At 33.3% G+C, this 20,554-nt stretch overlaps 1 protein-coding gene across 1 annotated transcript; it reads left to right on the top strand.

Annotated features, from left to right (window-relative positions):
• The first annotated feature begins 2,844 nt into the window (after nucleotides 1-2,844).
• Nucleotides 2,845-6,438, top strand: LOC126879847 (splicing factor 3A subunit 2). The gene is made up of 2 exons (XM_050643145.1): nucleotides 2,845-3,368; nucleotides 5,958-6,438. Exons 1-2 carry the CDS (start codon nucleotides 2,951-2,953, stop codon nucleotides 6,350-6,352), a joined length of 813 nt encoding a protein of 270 aa, XP_050499102.1. The 5' UTR covers nucleotides 2,845-2,950; the 3' UTR covers nucleotides 6,353-6,438.
• The last annotated feature ends 14,116 nt before the right edge of the window (nucleotides 6,439-20,554 follow it).

The raw sequence follows: 20,554 nt of genomic DNA, 5'->3' as shown, positions 1-20,554 counted from the left end.
CATGACAGTAAATTTCCTTAAAAATTTGACATTATACCATTTTTATAGTTCCAGTTGCTTTGTTACCATTACTAATATGAATTTTTCTAATAAGGAATGTGCTAGTGGAGTATAACAAAAATGTGCTACTAGCAATAAGAATTTTTCATCAGAAATTCCCTGATAGACGACAACTAAGAAGAGAAACGTTAAAAATATACTAGAGGGGTTTCAACGGACTGGACACTTAGATTATGATAAATCTGATCGAACAAAAACAATTGTAAGTGAAGAAAACAGGAATTAAATGTAATCGTTAGTGTCACTGAGGATCTGCATATTAGTACAACCGTTCTTACAATCTAAGTATCTAGTCTGTTGAAAACGTTTGTAACAATTGTAACAATTTCGATACTTTCAAAAGTTTCTCTTTTTGGTTGTCTTCTATCAGGGAATTGCTGATGATATATTTTTATTGCAAGTAGCTCATTTTTGTTATACTCTCCTAGCACAAAGCCATTTTAATCAGTTCCTCATTAGAAAAATTAATATTAGTAATGGTAACAAATCAACTGGAACTATATAAATAGTATAATGTCAAATGTTTAAGAAAATTTTGTGTCACAGCCAACTAGGGAGAATTTTGTATGTTTGATTAATATTTTAAGCACCAACAACCTTAACTACGAATGTATTTGAATATCTCATCCAATATTAATAAATTAAGAATCAGGCTAGATTATTATGTATTTTTTTTTCGAAAAATTATTTTTGATTGGATATTTTCACGGCCACCTAATAAAATTTCACGTAATTTTTCTTGCAATTAATGCTTGGTTTAAAGAACCACGAATAACTTACAAATTAAAGCACTTAGGTATAGGGAATGCTTAAGAAATAAAAAAGTACCATAAAATATCATTTCATCACAATACTAAAATACAGAGTGTTCCATTTAAGAAAACTCAGAAAATACTCATTCCGAGTTTCGACCCACCCTGTATACTAAAATTAAACATTTCATCATACTGCTAATGATTAACACTAGTAGACTATATCAAAAATCGTTTAAATATAAATAGCAAATTTGATGTAAAATCACTACAATTCTACAGGGTGTAGATATTGCTACGAAATTAACAAAAAAGCATAATTAACTTTTAAACTACCTCGTATAATATTACAAAACCATATATTTTAAGAAAGGAAACAGTGAGGAGAATCCAACATAGTAAAAATATACAGGGTGTTCCATTTAAAAAAACATAAGTTTGTGTCACCCTGTCAATACGGACGCCCCTGTATATTTGAAAATATTTTTAAATTCTGGTACTATGTGTGCCCCAACTTTTACCTAAATAACTTTTTTTCGTATCTCTTACGACAAACGAGTAATTGGACTTTGTCACACTAATGCCCCACCCTGTAGGTATCTAAATTGTTTATCACAATGTGTGCACTTATAGACGTTGTCGGGATGCGAACTTTTTACATGTCTTTTTAAATCATGTTTACGTTTATACACTTTTCCGCATTGCACGCACTTATTAATTTTTTCCACACCGAACATTTTCGTTGTCAAGAAAATGAAATACCTACTCAAAAGCAAACACAAACAAATCGGAAAATTGATCTAACAGCTTCACTGTTAAATTGGTAATAATACAAAGAGTCTACATTCTACCACATCCAATACTATTTTAATATTAAATATCATGTAACCGCAGTAAATATCGGTTTTTATTTTCACTAAATAGTGTTCTCAAAGGGCCATTTTGTCGATTCAAGTTTATATAGGCAACCCAAATTACACGCCGCTACGCCTCGGGTCAAGATTTAGATAGAATAAGGTTTCGCCAGGTAGTTTGATAAACAAATTCACATAGCAGCGCATTTCGGCCACCACGAGAAGTAATATAAGTTGCCCATATAGTAGACTCAAATCTAATTATATTTGTTGAGAGCACTTTTGGAACAATGATAATTTTTAAAAAAATTACATTTTATTATTTAAATATTTTAAAACAACCAAACTGAAACAAAATATATTATTTTTGCTAAATTTTTTATCAAATTTGACAAACTTTGACAATTGACAGCAAATTTTAAACATAAAGACCCCATGGGTGCGTTCGGACGACCATAGCGGCTGGCTGTCAGCAGAAATCGGCTGAGTGGTTTTATCCAGCCGTGATAGGGAAAGCTTAGTAAATCTCTCAGCGGCTGACTTCCAGCGGTGACGTCTGACAGCTACTGCTGGCTCAGCTGTCCAGCCGCTGTTGTCGTCCGAACGCACCCATGGATTTGTATCTAGAACTAATAAAAGCTGGAATAGACAGTCCAATATCTTTACAGAGCATTTTATATAAACCCTCGAATAAAGTTATTAAGATAATCAATAAATTTATCAAATTTTTTCAAGTAGATCTATAGAATTTTCAAAAAATAATAATAATAACAATAACAATAAATAAATACTTCAGAAAATACAGGGAATCTCCTAAAATGTCAAAAATTATATTTGTATCCTTAAAATCCTTAATCCTAACCGAAGGTAGCCAGCCCTAAACCTATGTGAAAATGTTTGGAAGCTACCCCCAAACGAGAAAAGTCTTAAGTTAACCTTAAATGTTGTAACACTTTTCCCCCTCTATCTACAGAAAAACAAGAAGAAGGACAAGGACCACATAGGACCAAAAAAAAAATAGATCTGAAGTTGACAGGACACCTGGTTGTGCATCACAGTAAGTGCATTGCCTTGAGCAAGACGCGCATAACCAATAACATGTACTGGGTAAATGATTAAAAAAAAATCGAAACCCAAAAAAAAGGAAGAAGAAGAAGAAGACTAATTGAGGTTGTCATTTGTCAAACTATAACCTATAATATAATGCCTTTCTTAAGGCTCTATGTTTAATGTTTAGTATTTAATTTTTAGTTGATGTGAATAAATAATTAATAAAAGAGAATAATGGATTTCCAAAACAGACCTGGAGGAAAGACCGGTGGAGGCGGGGTCGCCTCTTGGTCGGAAACTAACAGGGATCGTAGAGAAAGGCTTCGACAACTAGCTTTAGAAACTATAGATCTACAAAAAGATCCCTATTTTATGAAAAACCACTTGGGCTCATACGAGTGTAAACTTTGTTTGACGTTGCACAACAACGAAGGAAGTTACTTAGCCCATACTCAGGGTAAAAAACATCAGGCAAATTTAGCTAGAAGAGCAGCCAAAGAGGCTAAGGATGCTCCTACGCTTTTGCAACCAGAGAAACCCAGAGTAGAACCTAAGAAGTTTGTGAAGATTGGTCGACCTGGTTATAGAGTAACGAAACAAAGAGATGCCGAAAGTGGACAACAGAGTCTTCTGTTCCAGATTGATTATCCAGGTAAAATAACTTATACAGTCTTCATGTTATATCCATTGAGTTTGTTATTCTTCTTCTCCGTCAACCATTTTCCATCCACTCCTGAATGTAGGTCTCTTCCAATTGCTTCTGTTTTTCTCTATTGTACGCCAATCTAATCAACTGTTTGCCTGCCACTGCTCTTATGTTATCTACCCATCTTTTTTGAGGCCTTTCCATGTTTCTTGTCATTCTCATTGGTCTCCATTCTAGGATTCTCTGTGTCCTCCTGTTGTCAACATATCTGGCTATGTGACCTGCCCAGCGCCATTTTATTTTTATAATTTCTTCCCTGATATCCCTGATCTTCGTTCTACATGTTATCTCAGTGTTTCTAATTTTGTCTCGCAGTGATATTCCAAGCGTGTTTCATTCCATTGCCCTTTTCATCGTTTTTAGATTTTTCGAAGGCATTCGATAGAGTTAATCATACTGTCTTAATCTCTAAACTTTATAATGCTGGTTTACGTGGAAGATTATTAGGCTGGATAGAGAGCTATCTCACAGATAGAACTCAAGTTGTAAAAATTAGCCAATTTTTGTCATCTACTATCAATGTAACCTCTGGTGTTCCACAGGGTGGACATTTATCTCCTCTGCTTTTTAATTGTTTTGTAAATGATATAAAAAGTTGTTTTTATCATAGTAATATTCTTCTCTATGCTGACCTAAAAATTTATAGAGTCATAAAAAATTCCAATGACTGTAGTTTATTACAGAGTGATTTAAGTAGATTATTGGATTGGTGTAACTTAAATGCTTTGAATTTGAACATAAATAAATGTAAGGTAATGCGATTTTTTAGAAACAAACATCCGATTTCATTTGAATACCATATTAGACCGAATATTTTGGAGGTAATCACATTTAAGGATCTTGGGGTAATTTTTGACCCTACAGTAAGCTTTAGGTACCACTTTTCTTACGTTTCTAATAGATCCATGCAACTTTTAGGTTTCATGAAACGTCTCTCTGAATTTGATAATATTTATTGTCTCAAAAATATCTACTGTTCCCTTATTAGATCAGTTTTGGAATATGGTAGCAATATTTGGTCTCCGCATTATAACTGCTACAAAGATCTATTAGAAAGAGTACAGAGAAAGTTCTTAAGATTTATTGCTTTTAAATTGAGAATACCTGTAAATGAAATTGAATACATTGTTTTACAATCTTTACTTAAATTGCCTACTCTTGAAGAAATACGAATATTGCTAGATGTAGCATTTATATATAAATTAATATGAGGAGGCATTGATACTAGTGCTCTTTTGGAAAAGGTTTACTTCCGTACTCCCTGTAGAGACACCAGATCCCAAGACTTATTTTATTTAGAATTTCATAATCGAACTTATACTGTAAATAAACCCTTACAGAGAATGTGTAGAAATGCAAACAAATTTAATAGTAATGATTTTTTTTCATTTATCACTAAGTACTATTAAGAATGAGATCGAAAATACCTTTTTATGTAACCACATTGGGCTTTAATAGTTTAGTTAAATTTAAGTTGATTTGTAAAAATTGTAAGTTAATTTGTAAAAATGGCAAGTCTGCAAATAAACATTACATTACATTTTAGGAGATTTTCTGGTAAGGGGCACTGTGGTCAAGCCATAGGTACTAACTGGTAGTATGCATGTGTTATACACCTTTTCTCATTTTCCGTTGTATTTTGATAGGATTCGTTTTAGTTGCTTTCATCCAGCTTTATTTGCATTATGGCATTTTCATATGTGTTTTTAATTACATTAGTGTAACTTGAATCAATACATACATTTTCTAGAGATTCAAGCACAACCCATAAATTGATGCGGTCAAATGCTTTTTGAAAATCCACAAACTTCATATGAATTGGAATGGTATACTTGGTACATTTGTCTATTAGTGTTCTTATGGTGTGCAAGTAGTCTATATGGTATTGTACCCTCGGAGATCGCTGGGAAAATTTACACTCAAAATAACAAAATTCAGTTTGGCAACACTGTGTGAATATTGATAGTAACATATCCCTTTTAAGGTAAACAGAACTGTAATTTAGTCCAGACAAATTAATATATTTTTTGCCAATAAAAATGAGATTTTTCAACCAAATAATGTTTCAAATATGATGTGCAAAATAATTTTTAATTGGATTCTGTTAATGAGCTTGCTTTTTTTGTCATTAAAGTAGAAAAAACTTTAAATTCCACTCATTAAATCATTATTGTCCAGTTATTGTCTTAATTATTTTAACTGTACTAATATCTGTCGACTAATTCTGGATGATTAATGGGTTGTTAAAACATTTTATCTGTAGAGGGTTCTGGAATGTTTTAAAAATATCGAATTTCATTGATAAAATGCACATATCCCACTGATCTTCACTTCGATCATACTAAAATGTTTTCTGATTCAAGCCTATTCAATAGATTGGTAGATTTCAAGCCTATTTGTTAGTCAGTTGGTTATGATTTTGGTTAGTAATTTATGTAGATGTGATAGTAAGGATATTAATTGGTAATTCTTTATGTCCACTTGTTGTTAATTTTAATAAATAGATTCAAAAGTAAAATTTTCTTTTTGTTTCAGAAATAAGTGATATGATTCTACCCCGTCACCGTTTTATGTCAGCTTATGAACAAAAAATCGAACCACCAGATCGTAAATGGCAGTATCTTCTATTTGCAGCAGAACCGTACGAAACAATTGCCTTCAAAGTACCAAGCAGAGAAGTAGAGAAAACCGACAGCAAATTTTGGACTCATTGGAACAAGGATACTAAGCAATTCTTCCTACAATTTGCATTTAAAAATGACAATAAGAGAACTGTTAATACAGTGGTCCAAAGACATACGATTGTTGGTGCAGCACCACCACCCCCAATGCTACCTGTTCCACCACCACCAAGACCACCGATGTTCAATCCTATTCCTCCTCCACCTCCAATAATGAGAGCTGTATTACCAGTGCCTCCTCCACATTAATTATGGTAAATCTGTAATGTTCTGAATTATTTTATAATCTTGAATTATAGTGTAAGAATAACTTTGAATTAAAAATATCATTTATTTTCTTTGGTTTGGTTATGTTGCTATTACATACGACCTGTTACCTGTTTTCAGTAATTAACATCATACAGTGTGTCAATTTTAAAACTTACAATGGCTATATCTCACGAACAAAAGCTGATATCGAAAAATGCTTGAAACCGTTTCTAGGATAGTGTGATGTAATTGTCTTTTTTACGTGGTTGACTCTACTATTTTATTGTTTATGTTTTAGGCACTAAGTTTAATTTAATTGACTTTATTTTATTTTTAATAACTTACACTTAAAGAAATAAAGAACACTGAATTTATATCCTTTAATAACACTAATTTACAAACTTAACATTAAAATACTGCATTATTTTTATTCGTTACAAAATAACCACGGCTTTATTAAAGATTACACTAAAACAACAATTTATCTAAATGTCTAATATGTACAATTTACATTTACATTTATTTCGCGTCCAAACATCGAAAATGTTAATCGACCGACGACTACAAATTTATAACTAACCCTAATTTCAAAAAATGTCTCTTTATATAGTTATAAAAATTAATCTACTGATTTCCAGAAAAAATCGAAAGAAATGTATTATTTACAAAGCAATAAAAAAAGGTGTATTCGGTGATCTTCTAGATAAGCCAATACGTAACAGCTGTCTCGCCGACGAACAGGGTTTCAGACACTTCGGTGCCAGAGAGTTCTGGCGTTGACAGGACCGGCCTGGGACCGTGACAATAGTAAGGGGGAACTAAAATGATATGAAAGGGAACTCACCCCCATCAACCCTCTAGGCCCCACCCATCACAACCAAAAAAGTTTAAATTGCAAACCCCTACTTGTGATACATCATTGAAAAGGCTATAAAAAATGCTATTCAATGGTATAAATAATAATTATACAGGGTGAAGCAATAATTGTGAAACTTTGGCTTAAATGAAAAATTTAATAATGTTTTGTTGAATTACAAATGTATTAAAAATGTCAATTAAGTAAATATTTAATGTGAATTCCGTTGTTTGGTAAACAATAACACAGCCTATTTTCAAATTCTGCACGAAATTTAGCAAATGTTCTAGTAATAGGGCGACATGCTTTAGTAATTATTTCTCGCAATTCCCCAAGTGAAGCAAGTTGAGTTTTATAAACAACTGATTTAGGGTAACCCCATAGAAAAAAGTGATATACTATCCTACTATAAAAAGTACTATCCAATGGTATAAATAATAATTATACAGAGTGCTAATATCAGCGGGCTTACTATGACTTTTTTATTTGTAATTCTATCTCCCGGACTATTATTTTAAATGGTAAGTGTCCGCTCTGTACTTTTTTTTTGTTAATTAAAACTTAATTTGCCATTTTTGCCTTAAATCAGTTGTTTATAAAACTTAACTTGCGTCACTTGGGAAATTGCGAGAAATAATTACTCAAGCATGTCGCCCTATTACTAGAAAAACATTTGTCAAATTTCGTGCAGAATTTGAAAATAGACTGTATTATTGTTTACAAAACAACGGAACCCACTTTGAACATTTACTTAATTGACATTTTTATCAAATTTGTAGTTCAACAAAACCTCATTAAATTTTTCATTTAAGCCAAAGTTTCACAATTATTGCTTCACCCTGTATAATTATTATTTATACCATTGGATAGCATTTTTTATAGCCTTTTCAATGATGTATCACAAGTAGGGGTTTGCAATTTAAACTTTTTTGGTTGTGGTGGGTGGGGCCTAGGGGGTTGATGGGGGTGAGTTCTCTTTCATGTCATTTTAGTTCCCCCTTACTATCCTAGAAACGGTTTCAAACATTTTTCGTTTTCAGCTTTTGTTCGTGAGATATAGCCATTGTAAGTTTTAAAATTGACACACTGTATAGCTTTAAGTTATAACATAAGTTTTGAACATATATAAGAACAAAAGACATTGATGGTAGAGACCTATGTATCACAGAAAACTTGTATTGAAAGCAGAAAGCAGTTGCATGAGCCAATGGGATATTAACTGACAAATATTACATTCAAAGAAGCCCTATACTAAATTTACAATCAAGACGCAGTAGAAATAAACAAGCCGAGACACGTTAAATGCTACTAAATCGTAATTTATAGTGTATAATATACAGTATAAATTATTAATAATTATTATACAGCGTGTCTACTTAAGTTGGAAACATATGGGAAACTTTTTTATTATTAATTTTACGAAAAAAAGTTATTCTTTATAAAAAGTTCTGCATGCCCCAAAACCTAAGATTCAATCATCAGATATCAAATTTTCTCAATTTTATACGAGGTATGTTAAAAAATATGAATTTCGGTCAAGGGTAAAGTACCTTTATTTCTCTCAATATCGAAAATTCTTATGATAAAAAGTTGTTTGGAATTAAAAACTAAGATCAAATAGGCAATTACATGCTTCTAATTGAAAAAAAAAATTTTTTCTCTTATTTATGGATACCCAACATCGTTTTTAATTATTACAAATATGATAACTCGTTTATTATTCATTTTACGAAAAAAAGTTATTCTTCATAAAAAGCTTTGCATGGTCTAAAATCTAAGACACAACCATGATATATCAACTTTTATTAATTTTATACGAGGTGTGTCAAAAAATATGAAATTCGCTCAAGATTATAGTACCTTTATATTTCATAATATTTCAATTAGAAGGATGTAATTGCACATTGAAACATAGTTTTTAATTCGAAACAACTTTTTTAATAACCGTTTTCAATATTGTGAAAAGTAAAGGTACTTTACTCTTGAGTGAAATTCATATTTTTTGACATAGGTACCTCGTATAAAATTAATAAAATGTGATATCTGATGGTTGCATCTTCGGTCTTAGGACATACAGAGCTTTTTATAAAGAATACTTTTTTTCGTAAAAGTAATAATAAAAGAGTTATCGTATGTGTAATAAATAAAAACGAAGTTAGTATCAATAAATTTTCGTATCAAACAACTTTTCATAATAAGAATTTTCGATATTGGGAGAAATAAAGGTACTTTACTCTTGAACGAAGTTCATATTTTTTGACATACCTCGTATAATATTGACAAAATTTGATATCTGATGATTGGATCTTAGGTTTTAGAGCATGCAGAACTTTTTATAAAGAATAACTTTTTTTCGTAAAATGAATAAAAAAAAAAGTTTCCCATATGTTTCCAACTTAAGTAGACACGCTGTATATATTGAAACTCACAAATCATGATTTACAAAGCTTATTCATTGTAAATTATGATTCGGGAGTGCTCCTAGTAGCATTTAACGCGTCTCTCTTTGTTTTTGTCTACTGCACCTTGATTGTTAATTTAGTATAGATAGGTACGTACCTTATCCCCGTTCTTATTTAATATCTACTTGGATATGATCTTCAAACAGGCTTTGTACGATAAAACCTTTGGAGTGAAAATCAATGGTGAACTGATTAATTATCTTAGATATAACAGTAAATAAATAGATATGCTGATGACACTGTTATCCTATGTGGTAATCTCCAGGGCCCGCAAGAGTTATTGGACTGTGTAAATAAGACAGGAAGAGAAATGGGTCTAAAAATGAATACTTCCCAACAGATAGATCAACAAAATATTGAGAGAGTTACTCACTTTATATATCCGGAATGCCACATTACACACCGACTAGCGACAAAGAGATCAAATGAAAAGTTGAAATAGCTCACATAACATTTCTAAAAATGGAATATTGTATCTACAGCTTAAATCTAAAATATGTCAAAAGGAAACAGCATAAGACATTTACTCCATAGCTGATCTTGTGGGGCAAGCTCACAAATTCAAAGGTTTCTTGTATTATATTCATGATTTGAAAGCAGGTGGTAAAACAAAGTAAAATTTTTAAAGAGGAACGTAATACATACATTCATATACCTTATATAGATAGTTGAGAAAGTGAGTATATTGAGTGATTTGAATCAGCCTCTACAGGATTCTCCCGCCTTTAATCCTAAGATCACCCGGACTGCCTTTTTTGGACAGTAAAGGCAATATATCCTTTGCAGCACCTCAGAAGACCATATCGCATAACAGAATAAAAGTTTGCATAATATACTGATAGTAAGATTCCCTGCTCTAGATAGCTTTTCAATACTCTTAATGAGTAGCAGGCTCTATTTAGTTTTTTTTAGTCGCATTTTGTATTTGTTTCTCCCAATTCAGGTTCTGGTTAACATGAAGGCCAAGAAACCTAACTGATCTAGAAGGTTCTTGTTTTGGGATAGAAGATTGACTATATCTGGTAACTGTTCTCGTGATTGGCTGGTTCTAAAGTAAACAAAAACTGTCTTATCAGTATTATTAAGCACCAGCCTATTTTCACTGAACCACTGTTCAGCCTTGCCCAGAGTTTGTTCTGCCACTGTGAGGAGTGTTTCTACTGTTTTTTCCTAGAACAGCACATCTGAGTCATCAGCAAAGTTTACAAGGTTTTAGGAACCACTAACTATCGCATTTGGCAGGTCATTTATATAGACCAAAAAGAGGAAAGGCCCCAAAACGCTCCCCTGTGGTATACCTAATTTTAAGTGGATACAGGTGATGACCTAGAAATACCTCAAGAGGTATTTAACATATCCTAGCATAATTATTTCATGACGAGCAAATAGATAATTTTTAAAAAATATTGAAATAACTAACTTCACTGTGGTTCACTTCTATTGCTTATCATATTTTACTTGGAAACTGCTGAAAGAACAACATATCGTATGTTGGGTTGCCTATTGTTAGGGACTAATTTTTGATTCATCAGTAGGTACTAGGTACTAGGTACATCAGTACACAAAATTGCCATCTGCAATTAAGGTGATGTGTGAAATCCCTGTGCATGTGTGGTCGGTGTTCAATAATAATTACTAATTATGTAAAGAACTAAATTCAGAAGTACCTACTTCGTAAAACTTTTCTGGTGGTAATAAAAAGTGTGTATAATAACTTTAAAAAAAGAATGTGTGTGTACTTTCTACGCACGTAAGAAGTTATACTTCTATTATTACGATTTCAACGAAATTAATATACTTAACAGGTTATTTGTATTTTATGTAAATATTTTTTTTTTATGTAATTATGTTTATTTACAATCTACATCATTAAAAGAGTATTAAGTTAATTTGTTCCATGTTTTTGGGCACGAAGAAGAGACTTCCAATGATGTATCATTGTATTTATGTTTAAGTTTTAAAATAGGTCCTGAGGCCAGGTTCTATCTAGTCTCCTTGTGGCAGGGCCATTATGGAATAATTCCCTTACTAACTCATTGTCATGGTGAATGGTACGCTCATTTTGTGACTCCGTGGCTCGATGGATTTCTTCTCTGACGAAAGGTATATTTAAGTCTTCGTGAAGTGTTTGATTAGTTACGTACCATGGTGCATCCACTATTGATCTTAAAACTTTAGACTGAAATCGTTGGATGATATTCAGTGATGTTGACTTTGCACAGCCCCAGAGATGTAGTCCGTAGTACCAAATAGGTTTGAGTATTGCTTTGTACAGAAGAATTTTGTTTTGGATGTTGAGTTTTGATCTGCGTCCAAGGAGCCAATACATTTGCCGGAATTACTAGTCTTCTTTTGGTCTGGATATGTTTTTTCCAAGTAAGACGTTGGTCAAGATGGAGGTCAAGGTATTTAGCGTCTGTTACTGTTGGTATTCGTACATTTGCCATTCTTACAGGTTGGCATGTGTTGTGGCGGTTGGTAAACGTTATTTGAGATGATTGTGTTTTATTTACTTTTGTTCGTCATTTTGTGTACCATTCACTGAGTATGTCCAGATGGTGTTGCAGGTCTTGTGAGGCTTGTATGTGATCTTCATTTACAGCTAGTATTTCTACGTCATCAGCAAAGGAAGCGATCGTAGTATTATGAGACTCTGGTATATCGGCTGTGTAGAGTGAGAAAAGCAGCGGCCCGAGAACACTACCTTGCGGAACTCCGGAGTTAATAGGACAGAGGCTGGATTGTTGGTCTTTGAATTTTACTGAGAAATATCTATTTTAATATTTAAATATTAAACCAACTTTCTTTACCTACCACTTTTAAAAATTTTTTATTAAAACGATACGGACCACTTGATCTCTGGTCACACGCTCTACCACTGAGCTATATCCCTTTTGCTTTGACAGGTTACAAGATTTCTCATACATACTGACAAATTTAATAGACCAAGTGGTATACAAAAATACTTTAAATATACTTACTATTATTATAAAATATCTGATTCCCGAGAAAGACAAATCCAAAGACAAATTATAATAAATAATACATTTACTAAGAACACTAATAGATATATCCTTTTATATGATACAATATGACTTATTTGCGCTGACAGCGCTGATACATAGATATCTTGAATGATTAGCAACGAAATACATACTGTCTGTGTGCGTATGCGCCCGGCATTATAAAATTTCACTCTCGATCGTAAAGAAGTATATTGTGTTATTTACGAATCATTTAAACAATCTAACAAACAAAACATCTACAGAATTTTCTAAATTTAACCAGCATGTTTCGAAATATAACCGCCCATGACAAAACAAGCCGTTTCAAAAAGAAGCTCGACACATTCTGCAACATTGAACTGAATTACAAAGCTCTTTTCTGCGCCCATGTAACAGTCGATCTGCGGCATCGTATGATTCATGATTTTGTAACAAATTATGTGGTTCGAAATGCATACGTCAAACGATTTTACGTCTACAAAATTAAACTAGTTTAATATGGTTGGTTAAAGGGCTCGTTCAAAATCAAATGGGTTTTATGCAGGAATCGAAGTATCAACGTAATTTTATAGTTTCTGTATAATGCGTTGTGTGACTGTTATCTTTTCAAATTAATGGATTACATGATGCTTGGTAAATTTAGTTCTGAAAATATTGTAAAAATTAAAAATTTATAGCGATACCTAAGTACGAGACAAACTCCAGTGCAAAAACTACCGTGGAATTTCTCTACTAGGTATGTGCGTGTAGCATAATATAAAGTCGTCACGTAGTGGAGAGTTGGACAAAACGGGATACCATTCTTGTTTACTTTTACCACGGAAAATATGTTAAAGAAATTATCATATTATTATTTTTTATAGGTATAACATTCTAGGTCTGGATCCCGCGTATGAAAAAAAAGTTGATTAATAGCAAGCTGAAAATTGGTTAATAGCTTATGGGTGTCTAGTCGGACAAACTTTGATATATGGGAACACTGGAACAGGGGAAGTTTTAAGTGTGGAACAGGTTAAAAATTTGGAACGGTCAGACCACGAAAACGGCACATGTATTTTGTCCGACGGAACAGACTTAAACTCTTCGAACAGAGATTAAACTCTCATGCAAAAATCAGACTGCTATTCTGCCGTGCTAAGCCCAAAGGCGGTAACTGATTTTTTATCGAAAATGAGATTGTTGTATTTCTACGTAGATTATAGGTATTTAGAATATTTTTACCAAGTCCTTAGAGTTGTAGAACTATTATAATGGGTATCTAGAATATATTTACAAAGTCTTTGGAGTTGTAGAAGCATTATAATATAATGAAACCTACCTAGAAATACAAAAATGTCATTTTCGATAAAAAATCAGTTACCGCCTTTGGGCTTAGCACTGCAGTATTTATCACCAAATGGGCGCTTTAATGAGTGGAACATGTAGAATATATCAAATGACAGGAATTATGACAGGTGATAAATAGCAGTCTGATTTTTGCATGAGAGTTTAATCTCTGTTCGGAGAGTTTAAGTCTGTTCTGTCGGACAAAATAAATGTGCCGTTTTCGTGGTCTGACCGTTCCAAATTTTTAACCTGTTCCACAATTAAAACTGCCCCTGTTCCAGTGTTCCCATATATCAAAGTTTATCCAACTAGACACCCTTAAGCTATTAACAAATTTTCAGCTTGCTAATAATCAACTTTTTTTTCATACGCGGGATCCAGACCTATTCATTGCAGCACACAAAACACATATCTTTAGCTATATTTAATAACTGGAAAATAGTAAAAAAATATTTATTAAAGTCCTACACATCCCGTTTTTGTATAAAATTATCTAAAACTTAATTAATGTCTAAATTAAGTAGACATTAAACTGTATAGTAAAATTTACTCTTGAAAGAATAATATCTTCAGTAGTCAGAAACTTAAAAATAGGCGTTTTTTATGTTTTATGGCAAAATGGGAAATAAGACCTTTTATTTTAGGACTAGGTATGTATATCAGAACAAAAGTCACATAAAAATATGTTGTTCTTCTCTGCGGTATGATAAAACGCTTCATATCTCTATTTAAAAAAATGATATGCCAACAAATAAATAGGTAGATAAAACGGGACATAAGAAACTGTATCCCATTTTATCCAACTTATAAGTGTCCCGTTTTGTCCAACTCGGACATTTTTCAAAACGAAAGTGGCTGCTGCCTAAATGTGAAAGTAAAATTAGGTAGACTACACACATGAGAATATTCGTTAATGACTGCTTAATTAAATATAATAGTCACCGGAATTATATTTTTATATATGTAGGCAGTATAATGTACAAAACAGCGCACTTAAAAGTACAAAGTATCAAAAAAATAGAGTCAAACAAATCTAAACACAACAACTTTTCATCAAATAGTGGCATCGAGGTAAAACGAACTGAGAATGTTAAAATGACGACTGATAACAAGTTTCCGTCGTTGTCCGATTGATAGCACCACTAGTTGGGTCTCTAGGCTAGGTATCCCGTTTTATCCGACTATCCCGTTTTATCCAACTCTCCCTTACGTAGATTATAAACCAGCCAGCAGCGGCTCCAACTACTAACAGAAAATAATATTGGAGAGTATCGGACGGGCTTCAGACGGGGAAGATCGACAATGGATCAAATATTTACAGTCAAGCAGATTTTTAGCAAATCATGGGAACACAACATTAACGTTCACAACGTGTTTGTAGAGTTCAAACAGGCATACGACTTAGTCAAAAGGAACAGACTATACTAATACACTGGCTGAATTCGCAATACCACACAAGCTAATTAGACTCATCAAAGCCACAATGGATGAAATTCAGGCATGTGTACGAATACAAAACCACCGGACCGACTTTTTCAAAATCTCCAATATTTTGGAGCAAATATCAATTAGCTCCCAAAAAAACCCAACCTAACCCAAAAAAAAATAATTACTATCGATAATCGAACAAGGGAGGAAAACACCCATGGACATGAAATAGCTATTTGTATAACAAGGGAGGAAAGTGCTACTTTTCCTCCCATAAGAATGAAGTTTCAAGGGAGGAAAAGGCACTTTACTCCCATGTTATACATATGATTTTTCCACCTTCTTCAAATAACAAGTCATTTTTCATTTTTAAATAATTTATTTATGTAACTAACTAACAAAATTTATTAGAGAACTAAAACTAACAAGTAGGTACATTTTATAACTGTCAACTGTCAAATATAAGTAAAATTAAACTTTGTAAACAACAATTTACTGTTTTTTACCATTCTGCAAAATATAGGCTGTTCTATAAATAAACGTTAAAATGTATAGACACTAGGGCAGTCCGATAAGTACTTAGCCCATCTGCCCGATGGCGCCACTATTGCAAATGAAGTGTACCGTCATTTAATGCGTTCTCGTAGACGGCTAGTGTCAAAATTTCAGCCAAATCGAAATTATAGTATTGTTATAATTAGGTGTAAAACTCAGCGTGTCCGCGGATTTTAATAAAATGGAAAAAGAGCAATATCGGTCGGTGATTCTATTCTTGTTTTTGGAAGGGAAGAACGCTTAGATGCTGTGTACGGTGACTCCTCTCCTTCGATGGCAACTGTCAAAAATTGGTTTAATGAGTTTCAACGTGGACGAACGTCGGTTTTTGATGAGCCACGCGTAGGTGTCTTGAAAATGGCTACCATGGAGAATAACGTGACAAAAATCCATGATCTTGTATTGTCAGACTGCCGACTGAAGGTCCGCGAGATAGCTGACACAGTAAGCTGACACTGTCAGCGCGATGGGTGCCGCGTTTGCTCACTTCAGACAATAAGCGCAATCGTGAGACCACTTCAGAGCAGTATTTGACGCTAATTAAGTGTGATCCAAAGGAGTTTTTACGTCGTTTCATAACCGTCGACGAAACATGGATTCACTGGTATACACCAGAAACCAAGGAACAGTCCAAAGAGTGGACAGCACCCGGCGAACGTGCTCCGAAGAAGGCGAAGACTGTCCAATCGGCCGGAAAGGTGATGGCCAGCATTTTCTGGGATTCACAAGGTGTGATCTACATCGACTACTTGGAGAAGGGCAAAATGATCAGAGGGCCCTATTATACCGAATTATTGGGCCGATTCGTCGTCGAATTGAAAAAAAACGACCCCATTTGGAAAAGAAAAAAGTGCTCTTCCACCATGACAACGCACCGGCTCACACCTCCGCCATCGCTATGGCCAAATTGGTCGAATTGAGCTACGAACTGCTGCCTCATCCACCGTATTCTCCAGATTTGGCCCCGTGTGACTACTATTTGTTTTCAAAAAGACACTCAAGACAAATTTCAAAAAGACACTCGCTGGGCAGAAACTTAAGTCGAATGAGGAGGTCATCGCCGCCACGGAAGCCTATTTTGCAGACCTTGAGAAAAGGTATTTTTCAGACGGGTTAAAGAAGTTGGAGCATCGCTGGGTCAAGTGTATCGAGCTGAAAGGAGACTATGTAGAGAAATAAATTGCGACTTTTCCAAAATTTTTCTTTTTCTTTTGAAGGCTAAGTACTTATGGGACTGCCCACGTACTTAAGTCGACTTTACACTACATGATTTATCATGTGATTTGTCATATGATTTTTCCCATGACGAGCCGCATGACAATGCTTATGACAAAACGAGCCGTATAAACAATGCAAAATCATATGACAAATCACACAGTGTAAACATGTAAATTTCACTCCATGACCAAATCATATGACAAATCACATGATAAATCATGTAATGTAAAGTTGACTTTAGGTAATAGATAATAGAATACTTATTGTATAAGGCGTCAATAAGTTATTTCATCAATGACATATCGTGACGTCACTTTTACTTTTCCTCCCTAGGGAGGAAAAGTACTTTTACTCTCCAGGAAGGAAAAGTACGATTTTGCTCCCTACAATCAGGTCAGGAAAAGTATACTTTCGGTAGAGGTAGGTGGAAAATATTTTTTACAAGATCAGACCTTAGTCTAGTGCTCAGAATACGAATGATTACATGTTATGTTTTCTCTGGCTTGGTGTATGGCTGTGAAAGTTGGAGAATGGACTGTGAAACAGAAAAAAGAGTAGATGCCTTGGAGATGTACCTATATAAATATACAAATGGATGCTGAAAACTCTAAGGGTATAAAAACTTTCCAACGATGAAGTATTTCGGCGCATGAGCAAACAAAATTAATTATTAAATATAATCAAAGTATTGAAGTATTTCGGTGCAAAGTGATGAAGTATTTCGGCGCATGAGCAAACAAAATTAATTATTAAATATAATCAAAGAGAGGAAAATACAATACTTGGGTCATGTGTTGAGAAGTAAAAGATATGAATTACTCCAAATCACATTGAAAGATAAAGTACCTATGTACAGGTAAGAGTACGAAAGTACAGGTAAGAGTAAGAAATCAGTAGGAAGACTCCAGAACTCGCCAGAACTGGGGATGGGAAAAACCTGCCGGTTTAAACCTAAAACCGGTTTTTTTTACTTCGCAATAACCGGTTTTACCGGTTGTTTTTTTGTCCCGGTTATAACCGGTTTTTTTCTTTTTAAAGTAAAAACCGGTTATTAGGTTTTTACGGTGATTAGGATTAGGTTAGGTATTATTTCGGATACCAATCATAATTATTATTCTCAAGTAATTACATATTCCAAACAAAACCATAATTCAAATTTTATTTTATTTTATAAAATACAGAATCAAACTGAAAGTGCAATCTCACATAAGCCAGAAACAATTATTAAGTTTTATTATAATATTTCCTTGAAAAGGTATTTGTAATCATAATATTTACATAAGAAGTGATTTGGTTGAGTTAGACGCAAACATCATCTATTTTTCAGGGCAGATTGCAATTGCGCGCAGCGGTCAGGGTTCTCAAGAGGGTGTCTAAGCCAATGGTGCAATTGCGCCCACGTCTTTAAAAAGGTATGCTGTGATTGCGCGCAAAGTCGTAAATTATAGTAAACGGAAGTTTTATTTACTTCTTATTCGTTTTGAACGGAAATTTTGCTAATTTTAAAAAATTAAGATAATAACAAGTGAATACTACATTGAAATAGTTGTGATAAAAAAAACTAAATAGTGTTTCTTTTATAATTAATATTTATTGTATTAAATAATGTACATATGTAGACATTTAATTTGCCTTATAGTTTTAACAAATTCTATTCTGGATATTCTGGTCCAAACCTAACTTTCGGGTATTAGAGCTGCTGATATATACCGCTGCGCGCAATCACAATATACCGTTTTGTTTACCTGCCTTAATCCTTCCGTTGCGCGCAATCACAGCAACCCTCTTAAAGGTAAATTTCAGTACCCCAGGAGGTATTTGACCGCTGCGCGCAATCACAACCCACCCATTTTTCACACTTTATCTGATTACCAAAAATAATGCTCTGACTATGAATATCGAATTACTTATTACGAATACGAATCTCCAAGAATTTCGCTACGTTTTCAAAACGATACACTCATACAGGAAGTATTAAATGAGTTAAATTGTACCTATTCAACAAATATACAAACGTGTTGAAAGTAATACATGTTCTTTCCATAGTACTAATTTTGATCATATTGATATCCAGTCGAATGGAGTATCGCAAACTAAAGTCTATTGTATATGTAACTTTGTAACCTATTTGATTAAAAAAACCGAAAACCGGTTTTTCCAAAAACCGGTTTTTTTTGGCCGGTTATAACCGCCAGGTTAAACCGTAAGCAAAAAAAAACGGTATAACCGAAAACCGGTATTTTGTCAAAAACCGCCATCCCTACAGAACAACCTTGGCGCAATAAGAATAAGTGGCCTTTTCGTGGATTGTCCAGTTATCTTATTATTAATACCTTATCAACTAATCGAATGGTTAATGATTTATATATCTACATAATTGAAACCTATCTCCGATGATACAAGTTGCCCAGACCCAGAATTAGTGAAACGGATAGGATTTAGAATACCTATTGTAACGATACATAGATAACAATTATTATTTTTCACCATCCCTTTCCCCAAATAATTATACAAATAACTACCCTCTATCGCGACTCTCCGGGCTGGAAAACAGTTTAGATTGTCACATTGTTGGAATTCCTTTTAGTAAATCCAGAATTAATTAAATTAGTTTACTGTATTAATGTCAAGATTTCTGGGACTATATTATTGTTTCATTTAGGTATTCTTCAGTAATTCTTTTTTTACTGTGTTTGGTTTTATATTCATTTGAACCAATTGTAATTTATTTTTATATATTTAATCTATAGTATGTATTACCATTGTTTAACTAGACAAACAATGTCTAGTTAAACAATGGTACATATTACCTAACATTTTACTTTAATTTATAGCTATTGCTTTATAATAATGGAGTAATCTTGTAAATAAATAAATAAATAAAAAAATTCTTCTTTTATTTACCTACTTTCATTTTTATTTATTTGTCTATATTTCTGAAATTACAAGAGACAGGCTAATTACACTGGTCAACAAAAAAAATTGAAAAAAAAATGAACAGACACTCTGATGGGTGTTCTTTACTAATTTTGGGTCGCTGAACTCGAATAAGACCTCCGTTTTTTTCCATCACCCTCCATTTTTCCGCTCCCCCCTATTCTTGCCAAAATAGTGGTGAAATAGGTAAATTTCGTTAATTTGCTCATTTCGCCGCGATAAATGCCAACTCATAGATTAAAATTACAGTAAAATAATGATTAAGATTATGCCCAACGATAAACATAATTGGGGATCCGAGGGGGCGAAAAAAGGGGAAGAAAGGGGTATTTTTCTGAAAAAAACGTAAAAAATCAGCATTTTTCAGTATTTTTTTTGGAAAAAAAGCGACATTACAGGCCTTTTGCCATTTTTT

The sequence above is a fragment of the Diabrotica virgifera genome, chromosome 2, assembly GCF_917563875.1.
Source record: "Diabrotica virgifera virgifera chromosome 2, PGI_DIABVI_V3a".
NCBI lineage: Eukaryota > Metazoa > Arthropoda > Insecta > Coleoptera > Chrysomelidae > Diabrotica > Diabrotica virgifera.
The sequence above is the reverse complement of the archived record's forward strand: the minus strand, read 5'-3'. Positions and strand labels throughout refer to the sequence as shown.